Source organism: Stenella coeruleoalba (assembly GCF_951394435.1).
Source record: "Stenella coeruleoalba genome assembly, chromosome: 1".
In the NCBI taxonomy this organism is placed as follows: domain Eukaryota; kingdom Metazoa; phylum Chordata; class Mammalia; order Artiodactyla; family Delphinidae; genus Stenella; species Stenella coeruleoalba.
This window is the reverse complement of record NC_137169.1, coordinates 189,040,691-189,065,245: the sequence shown is the minus strand read 5'-3', so window position 1 is coordinate 189,065,245 and position 24,555 is coordinate 189,040,691. Positions and strand designations below refer to the sequence as shown.

The 24,555-nt window shown below is 45.3% G+C and overlaps 1 protein-coding gene across 1 annotated transcript in view; it reads right to left on the bottom strand.

Annotated features, from left to right (window-relative positions):
- GPA33 (glycoprotein A33) overlaps positions 1 to 24,555 on the bottom strand; it is a gene marked incomplete at its 5' end in the record, with an annotated part of 45,332 nt that overhangs the window by 10,917 nt on the left and 9,860 nt on the right. Inside the window, 3 exons of the mRNA XM_079931119.1 lie at positions 5,670 to 5,822; positions 14,595 to 14,811; positions 18,290 to 18,444. Coding sequence (XP_079787245.1) covers positions 5,670 to 5,822; positions 14,595 to 14,811; positions 18,290 to 18,444 — 525 coding nt within the window. The remainder of the gene's footprint in view (positions 1 to 5,669; positions 5,823 to 14,594; positions 14,812 to 18,289; positions 18,445 to 24,555) is intronic.

Genomic DNA, 24,555 nt, shown 5'->3' with positions numbered 1-24,555 from the left:
GAGAAATTAAGGAACAGTACCATTTACCATTGCATCAAAAAGAATAAAATACCTAGGAATAAACCTACCTCAGGAGGCAAAAGACCTGCATTCTGAAAACAAGAAGACACTGTTGAAAAAATTGAAGATGACACAAACAGATGGAAAGATATACCATGTTCCTGGGCTGGAAGAATCAATATTGTCAAAATAACTATACTCCCCAAGGCAATCTACAGATTCAACGTAAAGCCTATCAAATTACCAATAACATTTTTTGCAGATCTAGAACAAAAATCTTAAAGTTTGTATGGAAACACAAAAGACCCCAAATAGCCAAAGCAATCCTCAGAATGAAAAACAGAGCTGGAGGAATCAGGCTCCCTGACTTTAGACTACAAAGCTACAGTAATCAAAATAGTATGGTACTGGCACAAAGACAGACTTTTAGATCGATGGAACAGGACACAACGCCCAGAAATAAACCCACTCATCTATGGTCAATTAATCTATGACAAAGGAGGCAAGAACATACAATGGAGAAAAGACAATCTCTTCAATAAGTGGTTCTGGAAAAACTGGACAGCCACATGTAAAAGAATGAAATCATAACATTCTCTAACACCATACACAAAAATAAACTCAGGATGGATTAAAGACCTCAATGTAAGACTGGACACTGTAAAACTCTTACAGGAAAATATAGGCAGAACTGTGTTCGACATAAATCACAGAAATATTTTTTTGGATCCACCTCCTAGAGTAATGAAAATAAAACCAAAAATAAACAAATGGGACCTAATTAAACTTAAAAGATTTTGCACAGCAAAGAGAACCATAAACAAAATGAAGAGACAACCCACAGAGTGGGAGAAAATATTTGCAAAAGAAGCAGCCGATGTATTAATCTCCAAAATATACAAACAGCTCATGCAGCTCTATGTAAAAAAACAAACAACCCAATCAAAAAAATTGGCAGAAGATCTAAATAGACATTTCTCCAAAGAAGACATACAGATGGCCAAAAAGCACATGAAAAGATGCTCCATGTCACTAATTATCAAAGAAATGCAAATCATAGCTACAATGAGGTATCACCTCACTCCAGTCAGAATGGCCATCATCAAAAAATCTACAAACCATAAATGCTGGAGAGGGTGTGGAGAAAATGGAACCCTCCTACACTGTTTGTGGGAATGTAAATTGGTACAGCTACTAGGGAGAACAGTATGGAGGTTCCTTAAAAACCTGAAAATAGAGCTACCATATGATCCAGCAATACCACTCCTGGGCATATGTCTGAAGAAAAACATACTTTGAGAAGTTACATGCACCCCAGTGTCCATTGCAGCACTATTTACAACAGCCAATACATGGAAGCAACCTAAATGTCCATCAACAGATGAATGGATAAAGAAGATGTAGTACATTACATATATACAATGGAATATTACTCAGCCATAAAAAAGAATGAAATAATGCCATTTGTAGTAACATGGATGAACCTAGAGATTATCATACTAGGTGAAGTAAGTCAGACAAAGACAAATAGTATGTGATATCACTTATAAGTGGAACCTAAAAAAATGATACAAATGAACGTATTTACAAAACAGAAACAGACTCACAGACAGAAAAACTTATGGTTACCAAAGGGGAAAAGTTGGGGTGGGGGAGGGATAAATTTGGAGTTTGGGATTAACATATACACACTACTATACATAAAAATGATAATCAACAAGGACCTACTGTATAGAACAGGGAACTCTACTCAATATTCTATAATAACCTAAATGGGAAAAGAATCTGAAAAAGAATAGATATATGTATATGTAAAACTGAATCACTTTGCTGTACACCTGAAACTAACACAATATTGTAAAACAACTATAATAGAAAATAAAAATTTTTTAAAAGGAAAGAAAAAAATTATAAAAGTACTGGATGCTCATTACAAGAATTTATACATGTATTATATTACACTCATTACAAAAATATATACATATTATACAAGAATTTATGACATAAAACTATTACTTCAATTCAGTCCAATGTTTATATGCTCATCACATCAGCTCCAAACAAGATGATGAGGGTCCCTGTCCTCTTGGCGTTTCCAGTATATAAGACAAGACAGACATGAAACAATGGTGATTACAGGGTGTTTTATAGAGTTCAAAATGGAAGTGCAATTTGATCTTAATCTCACTTGAAGGGTCAGGGAAAGCCTCTATGAAGAGCAGAGAATAAAATAAAAATCATCTGTAATATCACCAGCTGTAAATAACAGCACTTTGATTTGAAGTTATTTTCTTCCAATCTTCTTCACATACACTTTCTTCAGATTCTTCCCTTGAAACCCAGCATGCTATTCTCTGGATACTCATTTTCTATAAAATGCTACCCTTTCTATCCTAGAATTCCATACCTTGGTGCATTTTCTGGAATACTGCTTACATGTGATGTTAATATATGTTACTGAGAAAGTGGTCTACGACCAAAGCAAGTTTAGAAATCATTGAGTTAGAGCTTCCGATGTGCTAACGAGCACTGGGCATCTCCAACAGGGGGTTTCGATATTAATGGTCTCATTTTCTAAACCAATTGGATTTTTGTATTTTTAAGAGGCATCTTGAAGGAACACAAGAGCATTCTGGGAAATGCTCTATGACCCTGGGCAATGTTTCAGGGGTGTATAGCTCTTATCAGAGTCCCACTATTTTAGCACGTGAAACTCAGTCTATGTGTTAAATGTACACAGCACACTGCAGACAGATAGAAGGCAGAAGACCTCAGACTCCTCCAGGACCTTCCCAATTATCAGAGCCCAGCTTGGAGCTCCTGGCCTTGTTTAAGATGTGGGAACATGTGGCATCCTAGGCCAGAGTCAGCACTATCCTGCCCCAGTTTCTCAAAACGAACAATGGACATTATAAGCTACTTTTGGATTAACCAGTGCACACACATTGCCACAAGACCTGCTTTGATTCTGATCTGGAGCTCTCAAGCCCCTTTTCTTTTTGGAAAGGACCCAATAGTTCCTGAAATCTTGCTACAATGAATGTTTCCGCTGCAGTGGCGACACCTTGTGGTCAAGAAGGGAAATGCACAGGACAATAGGGCTCCCACATTCCTTCTGCTCCAGCTGAGGAGAGGTTTACCTCCAGAGAAGCCCTGGTCTGCCAGAGACACTGATGTCAAATTGACAAGATTTAACTTTCCTGCCCCCCACCCTCCTTTCTTGACATCCAGATTACTACTCCTTCAGTACATGAATCTCAGCTGACTGGGACAGTTCAGAGCTATCACATATGTGATCTCCTCTTACTCTTTTCGTAGCCTTTCGGGAAGGCAGTATAATGATAGTCCCAGGATTTCACATGAAGATATTAAGCATCAGAGAGGTTGTGAGTGACTTAAGCTACAAAGTGGAGAATTCGGGACTCAAATCCTTGTGTGCTGATTCCAGATTCCCTGTTCTTTTTTCTGCTGGCTTGCCTCCACTGATCCAAGTCAAAGGAAGCAATCTCTAATGCTGAGAATTCTGTCTTTAGATGTAGGAGGGTTGAGGAACTCTGCTCCCCAAATTGCCCACTGTGGACTTTTAAAATGTCTTAAAGGTCAGAAAGGGGTTTGGACTGACCCACAGAAGAAGAAGACACAACAGACGCTCTAGGGCCCCGTGAGGTAGGCGGAGCCAAAGGCTTTGAGAACCACTCCCACCTCACAGCACCAACCAGATGCAAGCTTGTGTTGTTATTACCATTAACCATGCTTTTCTGGGTCACTCCCAGGTCCCAGTTCTGACTCTGAGTAAATCTTATCTAGAGGCAAGATAAATCTTTTCCAAAGTAACTAAGTGCATCTCCCTTTAACCTACTTTCATGCCCTCAGGTTTCTCCTCTTTTGGATCACTGAAAAACTAAGCTTTGGTTTCTAACAAGCAGAGGAGTCTTTCCTGATGGAGGCAGGAGAGCTGTGAGTTGGGTGCCCGTTTCCTACAGGGCAGAGGCCAGCCTCCCTAGCCTGATGCACAGGCCCTGCGCGATCTCTCATCGCCGCTTTTCTTACGGCGGTACCTCCCATCCTTTCCACATGTGTGGTTCCTGTGCTGTTCTCCAAGCTTGGCCTACTCATCCTTGAGGACCCAGTCCAGATAACAGCTAATAATTCTACCAGACCCTGGTCTCAGCACTTTATACATACTTTTATTTAATCTTCACAACATCCCTATGAAGTAAATACTAGTTTCATGCCCTTTTTATAGATGTACAAATGAAGGCACGGAGAGGCTAAGTAACTTGCCAAGGTCACACAGCTAACAAGTGGCAGGGCCAGGATTCAAGCCCACGCCGTGCTCCTAACCAACATGATCTCCTGCCAGCTCAAGGGCCCCCACCTTGAAGAAACCTTCTTTGACCCCTTTATGCATATTCTGGGTTCCAGCACCACTGGATACAAACTATTGCAGCATTTACCACCTTGTAACCCTCAGCTTTGGGCTCACCTGTACACACTTTGCTGGAAGGTCAGACCAACCACTGTCCGTGGCTGACCTTCTGCGACCATTGCTGGAGTCCCTGGGCTGTTCACAGGCCAGAGGAGAGCTGCCACATGGTTTTGACACATTCAGTAAAACTTGCCAACCAGAAATATGTAAACAAAACCAGAAGCTTGTCGAAATCCACAATATATCTTCTATTTTACATTGAATAGAGTGGGTTCTACTAATTCCTTTTTTACTTTTAAGAAGTTCTTGTTTTGCTCCCAAACAAATGAACAGTAGAGTGGGGAAGTTCACCCTGGTTTGACCGGAGCCCCTGTCTGTGCATTCACCCGGCAAGGCTCGCTCTCCTGTCCCATCTCCTCAGAACCGTTATCTACATCCACTGCTCTGCCTCCCACTTCCTTTCCACCCACACTGGACAGAAAGTCCTCCCAGAAGTTAATCCAATGGGACCTTCCAGGCCTTGTCTTTCTTGATCTTCAGGAGCGGTGAGTGCAGCTGGCCAGGCAGCCAGTGCGCACAGGGGCCCAGGGATTCCACCGGGGCTTTCCCACATCACTTGGCTCTAAGATAATGACAGTGGGATGTTTATACAGCTCTTTTTTTTCCCCTTTCTTTTTTTTTTTTTTTTTCCATTTGTTTCCTGACCAAAAGGTCAAATACCAAGCTGCCCTGTACAAAACCGGTCCCCTGACAACCATAGAAGAACCTACCATTTCCTTCCCTGAGAATTTGGGACCCTTAACGCACACCTGGTCCTGTAGTTGGGTGAGTTTGGGGGATGGGGATCCCCAGGGGAGTCTGAGATGGACCTGCCTGGGTAGGGGATGGGAATAGGAAATTCCCCACCCTTAGGTGGAGTCATAGAATTAGACTTGAGGCCTTATATGTATACTTTAGGACATAATCATAATCAACACTAAAATCCTACCTAGCGCTTTTGCACCGACTGGTTATTGATACTTGCTTACTCAAGAGAATTCAGTTACGGGGAATAAAGAAAACAAGTTAACATTTACTACGTTATTATTTCTCAAAACAACCTATGAGGCAGGTGCTATTAAGAGAAAATGCTGCTTAGAGAGATGGTCCAAGATATTGCAGTGCCAAATGCAGGGTGGAGGGAAAGGGGCAGCCTTCGGGGTTGGGGGGGTGGGCTGGCCTTCCTTGCTGACCCCGTTACCTGGTGCGACTGGACGCTCCTGGTGCAGGATGTCATAACTTTTCCAGCTGTACTGAGGGGCTGGGGAGCCCTCCTTGGATTGGCAGGTCAGCTGGATGTTGCTCCCAATCACAGTCTCTCCCTCGATGCTGCAGTCTGGCTTGGAGGGTGGCACTGTGTAGGGGAGGGGCCAAAGAGAAGCCATGAATTAGTTGGCGCTTGGTGATAGCCACCCCCCACCCCAAACACACACACAAACGAAATACTGCCTTGTTTGTTTACAGGCAGAGAAATGTGGAGACCATTCTTAGCTCACAGGCCATATAAAACAGTCTGAAGCCTGGATTTGGCTGTAGTTTGCCTATCCTTGGTTTCAATGAAAGCCTCTCTCTCTGAAGCCCTTCAATGCTAACTTCTTAGGAATGTTACCTTCACTTAAGCATTACCGTCTTCCCGTGCTTTGCTGGTAAAATGCAATTGCCACAAGTGACTGGGTGACAGGAGAGACCCCTGGTGGCAGCAGGGTTACGTGCGGGGTGGAGAATGAGGGTTGAGGGGATGGAGGGGCTGGAAGGAGCAGACACAAGAAAAGGAAAGCCCACAGAAAGAAGGTTACGGTACTGCCCTGGTGGCGCAGTGGTTAAGAATCCACCTGCCAATGCAGGGAACTCAGGTTCAAGCCCTGGTCCGGGAAGATCCCACATGCCACGGAGCAACTAAGCCCATGCACCACAACTACTGAGCCTGTGCCCTAGAGACTGTGAGCCACAACTACTGAAGCCCACGCGCCTGGAGCCTGGGCTCCACAACAAGAGAAGACACCTCAATGAGAAGCCCACGCTCCCCAACGAAGAGTAGCCCCCGCTCACCGCAACTAGAGAAAGCCTACGTACAGCAACGAAGACCCAACGCAGCCAAAAATCATAAACAAATAAAATAAAATTTATTAACAAAAAAAAAAGAAAGAAAGAAAGGAGGTTACCAAAACCAACTGACGACCCTCAACTCACAAGCCTAACCTGATCTCCCAGAATTCCTGAAGACCTTAAGCCAGGGTCTTTCACTCAGCACTGTTAGTTAACATACTGCTGTGTAGAGTGGTTTGTTCTACAAAACCTATCAGGCACCTACAGTATGCCTGTCATTGCTGGGCGTGGGGATGACATAGTGAGTGAGTTTTCATGTTCAAGGAGTCCAGTGGGGACAATAGACAAGTAATCAAACAAGGACCAGGCAGGAGGCAAGGATGCTGAGACAGGACAGGCACAACAAGGGACACTGACCCAATCACAAAGCCAATAGTAGACATGACTGGCGGAGGGGGGCGGGCAGAGAAAGAGAGGGGAGGGCACTCCAGGCAAAGGGAGCAGTCTGTGCAAAGAAGCATCGAGTATGCCTGGGACTTCAGGTCGTGTCCTTGAGGGTGGGAAGAGGACGACACCCGGTAGAGAGGACTATTACTGGAATTCCCCAGTGGCAGGCTTGTCCCCTCTGCTTCTTTCTTTATGTGCCCCCTTGGATGGCTTGCTTGCCCCAGTAAATAGCGCTGCCCTTTCTACAATCTAGACTGCACAGGTGCATGGTCACTGGGCATGGCGGGCGAATTCCAATCTCTGTTTGGCCCAGAGTTGCCAGGAGAAGCCACCCAGGACACATCTCTCCCCTCTAGCGCCACAGCCCATGAGATTTCCTCTCTGACACTGGTGGTGGTGGCTGGGTGTGCCCCACGTCTCCTGCTATCTTAGTGAGGGCCAGCCAGGCATGGGGTGAGCATGGGGCAAATCAGAGGCATTTCCTACTGCCACCCCCAATCGGACAGTCCCTAAACCTAAAAGGCCCCAGGTTCAAGGACAGGACTCAGGTATCCAGGCCCAGACCCACAGGACTGAAGCAGCCTGGGAAGGGAGAGGCTGCTACCCGCAGGCCACTCTCACAAGCTGCCCTCCCGTCCTCCCTGCTGACCCAGCAAGCAGGCACCTGGTGGACAGAGAAAGTGAGCATCACTTCCGAGGAGACCCGAACCAGGTCAGGGTTGCTAAGTCAAGCTTTATCTCTTGAGCTCTCCAGAGGGACAGGAATATCCCTCCCCACCGATCAAAACCGTCACCTTTGTTTCCAGGTACGCCTTTACCAGGAAGCTAAGCCTTGATTCCACAAAAAGAGAGCCGGCCACAAATGTAATACCACCTTCAAAGTCTCACATTGGCTCAGAGTCATGCTAAATGTGCATGCCTGGTAGCCAAGCCTTTCCACGACCAGGTTTCTTTGTAATACAAGCAAAAAGGAGAGAGAAGGGACTGGGGCAAATGAGCACCTAGAGAAACACAGAAAATCATGCTGAACATACCCGAAGACTAGCTTTCTTCTTTTAATGCCAACAGCTGCCATTTGCCAGTAGGCAGTGGTTTTTTTGTTTTGTTTTGTTTTTAATATTTATTTATTTATTTGGCTGCACGGGGTCTCAGTTGCGGCGTGCTAGTTGCCGGCATGCAAACTTGGTTGTGGCCTGTGGGATCTAGTTCCCTGACCAGGGATCAAACCCTGGCCCTCTGCATCGGGAGCACGGAGTCTTAGCCACTGGACCACCAGGGAAGTCCCAAGACTAGCTTTCTTATACCACCATTTGCTGAGGAAAAATTATTAAAAGCAAACCCTTAATCCACTCCCAGGCAGCAGTAGAGATAATGGCAAACAAGGACCAACCATCCCCTAAGAGACCCACCTTATGGAGGAACGTATCAGGGTCCTTTCCCAGGGCCCTTAACCTCGGCCCCCAAACTGCCTTCCCGACTCACCTCATCCTAGGCACCCCCAGCCCTCGCTCAGTTCAGACCCCTCCCTGAAGCTCCCCTTCTCAGTCCCCACCGTCAAGAACAGCTAGGACCTTGAATCAGACAGATCTAGTTCAGACTGCCCTTCTACCCGCTGCGGGGGGGTGTGAGACCCGCGGGGACTCTTGTGGATCTCGGATTCTCAGTTGGTGCGTCCCATCTCCCAAAACCGAATGCAGATACCACCTGAATACTTACAGAGGGCGGAGTGAAGGGAGGGATCGGGGACCCTGTGGGTTCCCAGGCCTCTCCAAAGCCTGCGACTCCCGCCGCAGACGTCAGGGGGCGCCAGAGGCCGGGGAGACGACCTATCCTGCCCGGCGGCGCCAGGTCCCCGATACCCGGGCCAGGTGGTTTCCCCGCGGTGACCAAGAGGGCGCGCGCCCCGCCTCGGTCCGGAAGCTCCGTGTTCGCGCCAGTTTACTGTGAGGTCACGCAGCACGAGTGGGTGGACCCACAAAATTAAAGCCCTTCTCCCTAAAATTAGCCCAGCAGCAAAGCCATTCGGAAAGAAAACTTTAAAAAAAAAAAGGATTTTTACTGGGTTTCTTAACATATAGTACCAAATTATCTTTTTTTAAAGCAAAACATTCTTTTCACCGAGTTGCATAATTTCAGATTAAATTTGTAGCCTTTGCCCTTCGAGTTAACTAATTCCTCTCTTAAAATGCAGCTGGCCCTGAGAGGGGAGGGGAAATCGGGATATTCGCACCTGAGTGGGTTCCCGCTGCCTTCCCCGAAACCAGCTTGCTGCCAGAAGAAAGTAGGAGCTATTTAAGGGAAGCCAGAAGGAGACAGAATTAGCCCGAGAAGGACCAGGTGGGTCAAAGTGAGGGACTCAGCTGCGGGTGAATCAGGGCAAGGGGAGGGATGGGAGTGGGGTGGGTGACGGGACAGTGCAGAATACAGAAGAGAAACAGGAGAAAATTGCTCATTTTCCTGGCTGGGTAGTGTCTCCCCCAGGAGCTAATGCAAATAAAATTAACCGCTATGCACGCAAAACGGTTTGATGCAACATTAATTACAATAGCTTAAATTGGAAACAGCCTGAGTGTCCGGTCCAGGGACAGAGGGACTCTGCGTCCGCTTGCTGGAGTGGCATGAAGCTTAAAGAACAGTAAGTGCTAAGATAGCAAGAAGTGTTAGGTGATGTGGAATGAAAAGAGAAAAGTGCCAGTCGTTAAGCTACAAATTCAGTTACGTACATACATAAGCATGTGGATGGGATCTGGAAGAAAACATGGAGAAATATAAAACCCAGTGATATAGGTGAATGTCTTTCTTTGCTTGTTTCTTCTTCTTTTTTTAAATTAGTTTTTTAAAGAGGCAAGGGATCACCAAACACAGTTATTTGTTTATTTGTGTCTGGACTAAGGTTGTTGTAGCCGGGGAATAAGAACAGGACAGCAGAGCAGAAACAGGCTTCTTTCTAACAACCTGTGCATTAGATATTTTGACATAAGGAGCCCTCCACAAATAGGTAGAATCCCCTGATTCAATGGAGCCGGTAGAAAAACACATCATGGCACTCCACCTAGACTGGGGCAACTAAAACACAGCTGTAAAAATGCTATAAGATGATAAAATGTGGTGGTGTCAGCCTTGTCCATGAGATTAGGGGAGGATGTTCCCAAAGCTCTAAAAGCATCAGAGCTCCCCATGAAAACCCTGAAATAAACATCCATGCACTCACAGGGTGGCAGGGCTTCAGTGTCCCAGACCCTAAGCTGAGACCTTCAGTGCGGAAGAGCAATTACAGAACCTCAGTTTTCAGTGAGTGATGTTTCCAAGATGGGTATGTCCTGTGGACAAATGAAGGCAATGGGCACATCCAGGGCTGGCATTGCTCTGCCCCTTCAACCTTCTTTCACTGGCATGGGCTCAAGAAGGGAAAAATACAAGTTAATGCTGTGACATGATAAAACATATGGGCAAGTCTACATCTGCCATAGAGTGAAAGAGAGAGTATACCGATAAGTAAGCCTAGAAGAGTTTGGGACTCATCCAGAATTGGAAGGGCTGCTGGTTGGGAATGGCAAACTTACAGGGTGGAACGGTGAAGGGCTTTGGATTTAATTTCCATCAAAGCTTGGATACCTTCTAGTGGTCGTTTAACCTCTCAAGTCTCAGTGTTCCCTTCTATGAAATATGAGTGTTAATACCCACTTTCACAGATGTATTGCAAAGGTTCAATGAGATCATATCCATAAAGCACTTAGTGAGATGCCTGGCACATAGCAGGCCCTCAATAAATGATAGCTGTTATGATTGTGAATTTGTGTTATCTATAACAACTCTATACAGGCAAAGGTCATTGGAAGTTGATGGTAGTTTTCCCTCCATTTAAGAGGGATCCCTCTGGTTTTCAGAGCAGGAAGACACAGAGAGATTGGGTATTTGGTTACATGGAATGGGTGCAGTTTCCTGCCCTCCTCCTCTACAACTAAGTAAACACCTTAATCCTCATTTGGCCACAGAAAGTCTGGAATTCTATCATTAGAGATTCACCAATGTTGAAGGTCAGAAAATCTCATATACCATCTTCCTTAATATCCTTAAAATGTCATTCCTTTGCAAATTAAAATGCAAATTGAATATAATTCCAACCAACTTTTTTTAACTAAGCAAAGTGATTTTAAAATTAATATGAAAGAATAAAAGTGTAAAAACTGACAAAAATTTTTGGAAAAGTTTAGTAAGAGAAGATATTACCCAGCGCCAGACCTTAAAAGCCAACTACACAAATACTGATAACTCTAAATGTGTGTGTGTCTGTGTGTCCGTGCGTCTGTATGTCTGTGTATCTCAACACTGACTACAGACAACAGACATACTGTAATCAAAAGCAAATGATATTGGCATAGGAATAATCAAAAGGTAAATGAATAAAACAAGGAGTAAAAAACAGCCATGTACGTGTAAGAACTTAATATGTGACAAAGCTGGGATTCCAGTGGGAAAGTAGTTGTTTCTTTGCTATAATAAACGATGCTGATGTAATTGGCTATCCATTTGGAAGAAAACAAAGACCCTTAGAATCCTACGTTCAAAAATAAATTCCAGACACAACAAAATCTAAGGATAAAAAATAAGACTTACAGACATAAGAAAAAACATTAAGTTCATTTTTGTGACCTCAAAGGTGGTAGTGGGAGACCTTGTACAAGACAAGAGACCCTAAATCCGTAACAGAAAGCATCAGCAGGATACAGAGGGGACTTCTCCTGTGTCTCAGAATTTCCACTAAAACCTTCAGGTTGAGGCTCTGAATGGTAAGTGTCCTCAGTACTGAGGAGAGGCATGAGAAACATCCCAGTGACCTTCCCAAGAGCAAATCCTATGATTAACAGTTACCCTCACCCAGAAGGCTAGAGATTCATCTGGGAGGAAATTTTTTTTTTTTTTGCGGTACACGAGCCTCTCACTGTTGTGGCCTCTCCCGTTGCGGAGCACAGGCTCCGGACGCTCAGGCTCAGCGGCCATGGCTCACGGGCCCAGCCGCTCTGTGGCATGTGCGATCCTCCCGGACCGGGGCACGAACCCGTGTCCCCTGCATCGGCAGGCGGACTCTCAACCACTGCGCCACCAGGGAAGCCCGGGAGGAGATTTCTTTAAAGAGGATTCTCAGGAATAGGGATCCACGAGCATGTCCCCCCTTCTCTTAGGTGAAGGGAAGGAGGTATTTCCCCTCAACTCAGGCCCAGCCAGGGAGGAACCAGTAGAATCCCGCATGGAGAATGGGGTTGTCTACTGTCGAGAGCTGGCATCCCTCACTCCTGGCTGAGGTTTGCTGAGGGACAGAAATCGGTAAGTCCCTGCAGTGCTACTCCTGGAGCATGAAGATGGAAGGGCTTTATAGGTGTCCCTGGGTATCTGAGGACCCATCTGAGGTCAGACTATGGTGCGTGCCCCTTGCCCAGAGAAGCTGGCTGGAGCAGACTGCGATGGTGGGTTTAGGAGGGTAATGATGGAGGCTGATTCTTGTCATACTGAAGGGACTCAGTCCCAGACAGCTGCTTGCTGGATCAATGGGAGCCCAGAGTGGACAGCAGAGAGCAGGAGTGAGTTGCCATAAGCAGGGGAGGGTGGAAAAGGGTGGTGGATGTGAGAGTCTGGCCAGCGGGTGCACACGCTCCCTGTGTCAGATGGATCCCTGGGGGGTGCTGAAGAACCCACTAATGCACCCCACAGAAGAAGAAGTAGTGGGATATCTGCTATGATTGGGGTCAGCCAAGAGAAAATGGTAAGTGGCCTGGCTAGGTGAACATGGCCTTGCCTTTTTCCCTTTAACACTCCCTCCCTTGGCCATGACCTCAGAGGGGCCAGAAGTCGGGGTGGGAGGAGGTGGACCAAGGAGAGTAAGAAAACAGACCCAGCCCTTATGCCACTGCTGGGCCCCAAGATTTAGGGGGTCAGCACAAAGTTAAGGAAAGGTGTGAAGCTTATTGGATGTTAAATTAAAATACTGACTTGGACTGAACCGGCTTTTTGTTCACCTAGCAAATTAACAAAATTTACAAAACTGAAAAAGATTGATAATATTCAGTCCTGGTAAGAATATAGGAAAACAGACATGATCACATAATGCTCATGGCAGTAGTAGTTGCTTTGGGGAAAAGTAATTTGCGGGTATGGAGTAACGTTTAATAAAGGCATAGTCCTTGACCTAGAAATTCTACTTTTTTAAATTTGTATTTCCTTGATGCCTAACAATGTCAAGCAATAGAAATCCTTCTTTTAAGAATCTATTCAATAGAAACAAATATAACACAGTGAAAGAATACACACACACACATATATATATACATATATATGTATATATATATGTATATATATATATATATATAGAGAGAGAGAGAGAGAGAGAGAGAGAGTCAGTGTTGTTGGTACAAAAAAAAAATGGCAACAGCCTGAGAATGCTCATAAGTATGGGACACTGGAATAATCATAGTAAATCCATGCACGGGAATGTATTCTATTAATAGGTAGATTTTTATACATTGATCTGGAGAAATGTTCATGAAACATTAAGAAAAAGTTACAGAATAATCTTTATAATGTGATCTCTTTTTTTTAAAGAAAAGTAAAGAAACAAAAAGAAAGTGTGTGTGTGTGTGTGTGTGTGTGTTGAAAGGACACGGAGAAGAGTGTGGAAGAATACACACAAGTACTAGCCTTGGCCACCTTGTTAGTAGGAGGGTGCAAGGAGGAGATGGTTCTTCTTTATTCAGGGCTTTATGGTTTGACTCACTACAATGATTCAGAAACCCAGGCAGCCACCTTATGTAATTAAAAATAAAATCCCACTATGTAGTGTAAAGGGGACAAAATGAAGGAAACATGATCCATTGCTTTGGTTTAAAGTATTGCTACCTCCCACGGTGGGGGCCATTTCTTAGAGTGGACACAGGCTGGGTGCTCCCTAAAGTTTTTCCAATAACTGTTTGACGTTGAGTCAGGCGTCTACTTTCTCTTGGCCCCATCTGCAAAATGGAGATCCTAAGAGTAGGTGATTGTTCAATTAGTCCAAAGCTATAAACTCCAATAAGAAGCTATTTGTGTAGAAAGAATGTTATCATGGGACATATTTCAGAAGCAGTAGAACCTGATCAATGGTGTGTTGGAGCCGAGGGGTGGGGAGATGGTGGTGTGAAGGGCTTCTACTGATGAGCTGAATTTAGGGCTGGGAAAGATGCCTGACCTGTAAGAGAGTCATTATTTGGCCCCCAGCATCAAAGCAGGGCAGTGAGAGTCTTTACAGTAGGATCTAGGATTTCCCCTTTTCTTCTGTTTAGTAAGTTTGGCATGAAAAAGAGAGAAGCTGGTGTGAGGGAAAGAGCAGTGGACAGAGCAGGTACAGAATCTCCAAGGCTGACTCCCAGGGGCCACTCCAAATCAGCCCTGACCTTGGCCCTGGGGAGCTGTCTGCCCAGACAGAAGAGTATTTGGTTCCAGGGTAGGAGAAGCACCCCAACCCCTGAGACAGACGGGGCGAGGGGAGGAGTCTTAGCTCCTGGTCAGGCATTGCTCCCTGGCTTTACCTTACCGGCAGGGTACCCCGCTCCTCTCACCGCCCCTCTTCCTACCACCCCAGGAGGGAGAAGGAGACGCTCACCCAGCACCAAGAGGCGGACGCGTGACTTGGAGACGCCACCCAGGTCCCTCAGCAGTGAGACAGAGCACTCGTATGTGCCGTTGTCATCCATGGTCAACCGGTCAATGGTGATGGAGGCATCTGACTGCTGGACGTTGCCTGATACATTGACGCGGTTCTGATAAAGTTCACCGTAGATGTAGTTTTGGGTCGAAAATGTCCAGATGAGCACCGTTTCCTGTGAGGAAGAAGAAATACCACTTGGTCTTCAGCCTAAGGCCCTGGCATGATGCTCCAGCCTGCCCTGACTACCCTCACCCACCATTCCCAGGCCCAGGTGTACTGACACACCAACCCTGCAGAACAAAGAGCTCTGTACGTGGTGTCCATTTGTGGATTCCTCTTATGATGTATTTATATGTTTTTAGTGAAAATATTGAAAGCCCAGGGCAGGTAGGCAGTTCATACCAGAGGAGCACGTGTGAGTAAGTGAGGCTTTCACCTCTCGTAACCTCTGGTACCTCTTACCCATTCCATTTTAGTTCATTGTCTGTTTTCAGACAGCCAACCAATATTTATTGAACACCTACTATGTGCTAGGTAGGCATTGTGCTAGGTAGCCATCCTTGGCTTGTGCTAGGTAGCCATCCTTGGCTTCCAAGCCCCCTTTATTTATTTGACTCTCGCCTTTGGAATTTGTTTATTCATTAGTATACTTATCATTTATCAAACAGAACATAGTACTAGCTAAGATCACTACTTTTGAACCAGACTGCCTCAGTTCAAATCCCAGTTCTGCCACTTACTAGTTCTATGACCTTGAGCAAAATGCTGACCTCTCTATGACTCCACTTCTTCATCTACAAAGTGGAGATAATGATAAGAACACTTGTATCATAGGATTTTTGTGAGAGTTAAAGTAGAAAATATATGCAAAGCAGATGGCATCAAGCCATGGGCTTGCTGAAGCCACCTCGGGTAAATGAGTAGAGAAATGGCAAGTCCCCAAGTTACTTCATTTGGAAAGGTCAGAGAGAGGTCAGAGAGATACGAGCAAAAGTCAAGACGAGGCTACCAGAAAGCCAAGGGAGGGAGATTCCAAGATAGGAAAGTGCTTGATAGTTGGAAAAGCTAGGGAGGAATGAAATAAGATGAGGACTGAATCAGCACGCTGAATTTAACAAAAGAGAAGCTGCTGGTGATTGCGGTGGAGCATTAGGGGAGGAAGGCTGACCATGCCGGGTAGGGAAGAGAGTGTGGAGACATAGCATCAGGTCTGACGCCTGGGCATGCTCTTTACGCAAATCAGGAAAAGGTGCTCTAGCTGTTGGACAGACACACCTTTGCCAAGCTAATGGCGGTCAGGTGCCCTGGGCTGGGTCCCCAAGTGCATACTCTGCCCAACCACATACAACAGCCCTGGTAGGGGCAGATAACTCAGGAAGCTTGGCTGAGAAGGGGAGGAGCAACACGGTGGGAGATGAGGACCTGTCTTGGGCTGTGGACCCGTCTGTGGTTGCTGGCCTTTCCCAGGTCAGTTCTTTTCTGACCTACTGGCTCTGCCAAGGACTCTTCATGCCCCAACCCTCCTCCTAATCACAGCGATCCTAAGGCTTCCCCCTCCTGGGATCTCCCCCAAGTCACCCCCCAACCCTCGCTAGGACCTGTCACAATAATCTCCTTGAGGGCACAGGTTAAATCCCTTGCTCTGCAGCCTTGCTTGCTCTCAAGGGGGTTGCCTCAAATCCTTTAGAAAGTAAGGGATCCATCAGTCAACAAAAGATCTTTAGTGTTTATCTCAGCACTCAGAAGCGTGCCTACCAGAGACCTAACGTCTTGTGTGCTGAATACATGTGACGGTGAAAGAATGTGTCTTCAGTTTCTACAAGCTAAAGGCAGCAGCTGCCCTCTCTAGGTTTTTTCCTGGGGTTCTGGAAACAGATAGGACATGTGCTCTGTCCCATCAGGGTGCCTTGGGCAACAGACAATAAGGTGCCTCAGGCCAAGATTTGCTCTCCTTTCTCATCCTGCTGCTCTAGGACTTGGGTGTCCTGGGTTCCCCTTTCTTTTCTGTCAGGGAAAAAGCTAAATGCTTTCACTCTGAGTAGTTGGGGATCTAATGCCAGGCATGTGTGCATTTTAAAAGTAGAACTCACTTTAAAAATTATGAATAGGGACCTCCCTGGCAGTCCAGTGGCTAAGACTCCATGCTTCCATTGCATGGGGCATGGGTTCCATCCCACTGGGGGGAACTAAGATCCCACATGCTGCACACGTGGTCCAAAAATATATATATATATATATATATATATATATATATATATATATAATGAATAGATGTTCCTCTTCTTACAGGTAAAGAAATGTGAATTTGATCAATAATGAGATACTTTTTCACTCATCAAATTGGCGAATATCAAATAGTTTGAGACTACTCTGTTAGAGAAATAGGGGCCTACACTGTTGTTGGTGAACATGAAGATTGGTCTGACATCCAATGAAAGCAATTTGACATTATTTATCCAAATTTTAAATTCACATAGCCTTTGACCCAGAAGTTCATTTTTAATAATTTATCTTATATATAAATATATATTTATAAATAATGATAATAATATTTAAAATATACCTAGAGACATATATATAAGGATGTTTATTGCAGCATTATTTGTAGCAGCAAAATATAGGAAACAAACCAAATGTCCATCACTGGTACGTATAGAGCATTCATAAAATGTGATACTTAATGAAAATATTTTAAAAAGAATGAGATAGATATAAATGTACTGACATATGGAAAGAGTTCCAAGGTATATTAAGAGGAAGAAAAGCCAAGTGGAGGACAGTATGCATGTAGTTTATATAAACATACCTATTCATATACGTATATGTAAATATATGTCTATGTTTGTGTGTGCATGGTATATACGTGGAGCATCTATAGAAGTCATCCCCAAATCTGGTAATAGTGGTTGCCTTTGGTGAGGGGAATAGGGGACTGGGATTCTAGGGTCAAAAGTAGATGTATTTTCATGTGTGTGAATATATACATTCACATTTTCTTGAATTGGCGTAAAGAATCATTGAAAGGATATACAAGAAACTAAATCTTAGCCAAAAGTGATATTCACAATACTGAATGATTGTAGCAGAGACACCAATCAGTCAGAATAAACGCTGGCCCCAAAGAACCAGTACCAGTGAAAATTAGCCTTGCTGGGGAGGATGGAGAGATAGAAGGATTAGGGTGTGGAAACTGGGTAGATAGGACAAGAGGGGCAGGGATAGGAATGAGACTTCTCCATGTACACTTTCAGGATGTTTTCATTTTTGAGCCATGGGATTACTATCTATTCCAAAATAGAAAATAAAATCTTCCCATAGTCCCCAAAAGAACCCAAACAGGAAAAAACTATAATAAAATTTGGCTTCAAGGGAGAGTGCTATGCTAATCAAAAGGAATGATACAGTTTAGGTCATTTGAGACTGACCAAAAGAAAGATGTTTTGGGGAAGGTGACTCTTTCACACTAGAGGTGGCATAATATGGCCCTCCCTGGGTCCAACATTCACTGCTCCCTCCCCACCCATCCCAGCCTGGGCGCTAACTAGGTTTATTCTGCCTAACATTTATTGAATGGCTTTGTAGTGCTTAGCCTCCAAGAGGTCATGGTCAGGCGGTACCCATGACGCTCCCAACTTTTTAAAGATCCTTACCGTATGAGTCCTTAGAAGCTTGTCCCATTGGATAAATCCATCTCGGTTGAGGGAGGAAGTTTGGTAGGTGCATGGAAGGGTAACGCTCTTTCCCCGAGCAGCCCGAAGAACATCCTTTGGGGTTTCCACAGAGATGGCGTGGACAGTCACCCAGACTGGAAAGAAAGTGGGAAGGAACTGACATGGGCATTCATACTCATTCTCCACCGGACCTCTGAGGGAATGGCCAGTGACGCTCTTCCAGCCACAGCTAGACACACTACAACTGAGATCTCGGCCATGGCACACCAGCTGTTCTCCACCAGGCCCCGGGGTGAAGACAAACACGTGTACCTTGGTTCACCCGGTCCCCATCCCACGGCATCTCAACAAAGTTAATTGCGTTGTGTGATGGGTAAAAGCCTGGCTCTGCGCCTCAGCCCCACCCCTTACACACTGTGTAAACTTTTGTCCGCCTCAGTTCTCATCCATAAAAAGGGACACTAGTATTCTCAGAGCTCTTGGGAGAATTAAACAAGATAATGCGTATAAATGCTTTGCTTAATGCCTGGCACATAGAACGCTCTCAATAAATACTTCCCACCATCTTTTTTGTTGTGATGATGATGATGATTTATTCACTTATTTAGCAAATATTTATGGAGTGCTTAAATGTGGTAAGAAAGGTGATGAATAAGATTAAGTCAGGTAAAGAGAGAGAGGGTTCTCCGAGGGGAATTTATTCTGTATAAGTTTATCAGAAAAAAGATGAGAAAAAGAGTGTGGCCATATCAGTATCTCCCATCACATACATTCTTCTTGCTATGTGACTTTGACTCTCCTCCATCAAGAGGCAGGGTCCATGTTCCCACCCCTTGAATCTGGGGGGACCTATGACTACAGTGTGAGTGACGCCCATTAGGCAGAAGCTCTAGTAAATGGATTTCCTTCCTATATAGTCTGGATACCCTTTAAACTGCTGATTTTTATGCTGTTTCCCGGGGCGGGCAATTTCGTACTCAGGCCCGTCAGCAATATCCCTCCTTACTGCAGGTTGCTGTGTTGGGGATTGGGTTCCCATGGATACAACATCTCTGCCTTTCCTACCCATTTCTATGTTGTCCTTCTATGTGCAGTAGCTGTTTAATCAGCCCTCAGATTTTCCCCAGGAGGAATTGCTCTCTATATAGGTATAGATTCGGTGTGTCTGTGGGAGGAGGTGAGCTCAGCGTCTTTCTATGCCGCCATTTTGGGCCACTCCTGTACCAGTCCATATTTAATGCACAACTTCTCTATGGCCATTTCGGAAAGTAGCATAGCATTGAGTTTAAATGCACAGGCTCCAGAGCTAGAAGGCGTCCATTGGAATCCCAGTTCCTTTATCTACTAAATGTATAACCTTGAGGAGTTTACATAAGCTCTCTGTGCCAGGGTCCTCCCTTGAAAAGTGGGTTGTTTGGAGATTAAATCACATGAAATGTGTACTTTGTTTAGAATGACTCCTGACCCATAATCAGTGCTCAACATATGACAGTTACATTATGTATATGTGTGTTCAATATATTCTCTCTCTATATATTCATATCGAATAACTTCCACTTCTCATCCCATAGTCTTTCGTTGAGGCACAACCTTAGTTAGAAGTTAATCACGAGAGATAACCACCTACCACCACCACGGGTGAACTATCATAAAGGAATAATAATTACTAATGATTATAACTAAAGAATAGATCAATTTTAGAGACCACTACAAAAGCGAGTAAAAGTCATTTTATGTTAATTTGTGAGGGAAGAGATTGAAATGAATGGATGAGAAAGAACTCATAAAGAAAAGGAAAAAATCTTGAACAAGTATAGAGCACTATTTAAATGCTATTTGTAAACCTGAGAAGGAACTTTAAAGGCTGATCTGGTGCCCTGAGACACACTTACATTTTCCATAATCCTAGATGAGAATTTATCCTGTGTTTAAGACCTTCACGCCAACAGCCATCACTGGAAATCCTCCACAGCTAATCAAATCCTTCTCACTGATTCAGTTAGTATCCTCTTTTTCTGACATCACTGGCAGCAAAGACAGCTGGCTTAACTTCTCAATAATTTCCCATCATGAACTCAGAGGATTCTGACGTTTGCAATCACCAACTTTCTCACCCACAGTTCTGTAATAAACTGTAATAAACCCAGTTCCTTTCACCTCTTTCTATAGGCTTATTGTTTATTAGCTCTGTGGCCCTCGTTTTTCTGTTCTGTGGAATCTGCATCCTACTCAGTGGATGAGACAAAAGTACCAGGTGGGACATCTAATCCACCATCAGAAAACTAGGAAGTGCAGAAGTTTGCTTCTAGAGCCTTCCAACACCCTCCCTTTCTACTTGTTTGTACAGATCTACATTGGGTATCTTCTTTCCAGTTGCCAGAACCCACGCTCTCCCCAGTAGTTGCAGCTCTCCCATCCTGTTGCTGCCGACAGCTGTGTCCCTCATGCTCCAGAGGTATTCTTTCTTTCCTGCTCCCTCCCCACTCTCCTTTTTTTCTCAAGGCTGAGTTCTTCTGATATTCACGAAGACCATCCATCTGATAAGCTAATTCGTTATAAGGTGTTAAAAACAAATCGTTCAGTGATGTGTTAACCTTCCCAAGGGTATACGAATGTGAGGAGGGGGTGCTCTCACCTGCAGGGAAGGAATCAAAATCTCACAGCACAATAGGGGTTTGCTGAGGAAGACATTTTAACCACATACATTGTCCTAGAGAAAATGCCCCAAGGCTCTCAAGCAGAGTAGATGACTCTGTCCTTTGTGCCATGGGTACCACCCACGAGTACCTTCATCCTAGCACTCTCTCATGAGAGTTTATTTCATATGGCAGAGTGGCCAAGAGCACAAACGCTGGAGCCAAACTGCCCAGGCTGTCATCTCATTCTTAGTTTTCCTAGCTGTGTAACCTTGCACAACTTAATTAACTTCTCTGTGCCTCAGTTTCCTCGACTATAAAATGAGGATAATAATATTATCTAACTCCAGGTTGTTGTGAGGGTTGGATGAAAACATATTTAGCATGCACGACCTTCATCCTGGCACATAAGCAAGAACTATGCCAACCTTCCATATTGTCACATCCTTCTCCTCTGCCACACTGTTTTTCCTTCCTTTTCATATCCTCAGGGCTCAGAAAACTGCCTAACACTTAGGAGATGCTCAAATAAGTGCTCTTGGACAGCAAACTGAATGAGTTCTAGAGAACTTAAGTTTAAAAGATGGGTAGGATTTGCAACCAGAGAAACTTGGTTGAAGAACTTACCTTACACATCGCTAGAAAATGTCAAAAAAAAAATATTAAATTAAGAACAAAAGGAGCCCAGGGAGGGGATGCCAAGTCTGCAAGTGGCCCCAGATGGAAATGGGAAAGGGCATTTAACCTCCCTAAGTGGGCGGGGTGTGAAGAGACAGCTTGAAGCCTCCAGGATTGCTTGTAAATAATTAAGGCTTGTTAAGAAGATAATAAAGTGTCTCTTGAGAGCTAACCAGGAAGCAATACATCCAAGGAGAATAATAAAATGCTCGATGGACTGGCGGCTTTAGGCACATTATGGGAACCCTTGGGAAACTGGCAGGAATGCCTCCACTTAGCGAAATCCATTTGCTCAGAGAAACCACATTCTTAGTTAGGGAGGAGGTGCCGGAGGCCAGAAAGGGCCCATCGCACCCCAGGACTAGATACATGCTCTGACATTGAGAAAGCGCTGGTCTCTAGGGAAAGGGGTGCAGCTCTCACACGCACGTGCATGTTGGTTTGTTCTGCCCCCCCACAAGGTGGGAATGACTCCTGGAGGCTCTCAGACTGGCAGATGGGGGAGGAGGGATGGAGAGGTGGGGAGGGGGGTTAGAACTCCATGGATGTTTGAGGAACTCTTTGTTCAACATGGATCTTTAGGAATCTATGAATTCTGGTCAATTTAATGAATTTTTCCTAAGGCCCTAGTTTAGTGCAAGGCCCTGGGAAAATGATCAGAGGCATCTTCATGCCCCACCTCCTCCAGGAATCCACCTGGACCATCCCAGCCCTTACTGGCTTCGCTGAAGCGCTTCAGGGAGCATGCACCCCACGCACACGTCATTCTCATGTCAGTGTGGGTCTATGTGTGCGGGCCGTCTCTCCCCATCATAGGGCAGCTCCTTCCAGCAGGGTCTGTGTCTCAGACTTCTCTTGTACCCATTGCTTGCTAGTTCCCACCCCAAGGTATGTACACAGAGCTGGGTGCTAAGAAGACTTTACTGATTGAGTGGTTCATGAAACAGTCCCTGCCTGGGAAGCAGTTAGCCAGCATCACTGTCAGCCAGCATCCTAATAGAGCCTAATTAAGTGTTAAGTGCAAATGATAAGGAGTGAAGTGTAGGGGTTGGAGAGGGGAGGGACCTGGAAGAAGGATTTTAATGGAAAGCCTTATTGAGGAGGTGGGACTTGAAATAGCCCCCAAGGGATTCAATTCACTATGTTGAACTTGTGCATAGAAGAGAGTAAAGCAGGATGCAAAACTGTACATGCAACAGCATCCTACTTCCACAAAGTCACAGAGGGGAAGCAAATTCTTAGAAGAAAATATACCAGATACAGAATTAATACCAGTTATCTCTGGATTCTGGGATGATGGGTTTCTTCTTTGTGTATTTTTATTTTCCAGATGTCCTGCAACAGACATGCGGTACTCTTGTAACCATAAAGCCGTGTTACAGTTTTATATGTCAAGCAGGAAGTGAAGAAGTAGAGAGGTGAGGGCAGCCTATTTTGTCAAGGAGCTCACGTAACACACGCGATGGGAAAGCTGGAGCCAGAGGGCCATGAAAGGTCTTGAGAAGGTTTCTTTCGTCCCCTCTGGGATGGAAGATGGAGAGACTTAAGCAGGCTCCTAGGTTATAGGGATGGAACTCCCAGAAAGGAAGAGACTGAAAATAGAGGAGAAGCCAGATGGAGCAAGACCCCCGGCTGGGTGGGGGAGGGCATAGGTGGAGGACTAGCCTTGCCCACAGCAAGAGTCACCTGTTCCCATGTGTACAGAGATAGAGAAGTTGGTGGGCAGGTGTGGGGAAGTGAGCTCTGACGGGGGGCCCTGTCCTCCACATTTTATGCCTCTCTCCCAGGGAACTTTGTGACAGTCCTAAGTGGGAGCGTCTGTCTGTCACCATGTTCTGCCCATGCCAGGTGTTTATGGCATCCCTGACTCACCAGGGCAGAGAACGAGGAAGCAGCCCAAAGGTCCCTTGGTGGCAGGGGAGGAAGGTACCTCAGGAAGGAGGTGGTGTTAAGTGTTAAGTGCAAATGATAAGGTGTTGGTGCCCTGGACAGAGAGGGCTGCTCCAGGGACAGAATGATCTAGGAGCAAAGACAAGCCCAGCAGGCAGGGAGGACAGGGACACAGAACCTGAGTGCTGGGCTTCCCTGGTGGTGCAGTGGATGGGAGTCAGTCTGTCGATGCAGCGGGCACGGGTTCGTGCCCCGGTCCGGGAAGATCCCACATGCCGCGGAGCGGCTGGGCCCGTGAGCCATGGCCGCTGAGCCTGCGCATCCGGAGCCTGTGCTCCGCAATGCGAGAGGTCACAACAGTGAAAGGCCCCCGTACCGCAAAAAAAACAAACAAAAAACAAAACCGGAGTGCTGCCAAGGTGGGGTAGTTTGAAAAGCGACTAAACTTTACCTCCAAGTCAAATATGTCCTCCACTGGCTGCCTCAGTACTGAAATGCCCACTGCTGAGTGAAGGCGCTGAAGCCCCTGCTAAAACACAAGTGCCCTCTGGGAGGGAGGGAAGACACGGTGAAGTGACTCTCTTCCTTTAACACGCAGGGCAAATCCATTTCCTTAATTAGCCCCTCTCATCCATCCATCCCTAGAAACCATGGGTAACGTTGATAGAAACAAATGCAATTAGGAAATTGAGGCTTGGAGAGAAGCAGGACGGAGTAAGAAGGAAGGGAAGAGAGACAGGATAAGAGAGGCTGAGAGTAAACCAGCTTTGCTGCCTGGTGAGGATCAAAAGGGTAGGTACTCATTCATTAACACCCACCCAGCAAATGGCTGTTCCAGGGACTCTGACAGACTCTGGGGACAGAATGGCAAGCAGAGACAGACACAGTTCCTGCGTTCATGGTGTCTGATCCTCTGCATGAGTCAAATGATAATAAATACAGAATCACAGAGGCCAATGTAAAACCACCATGGTAACAAGTGGTACCCATTCAATGACAGGATATAACAGAGGATTGGGGCATGAGGAGAGGTTGTCCTTA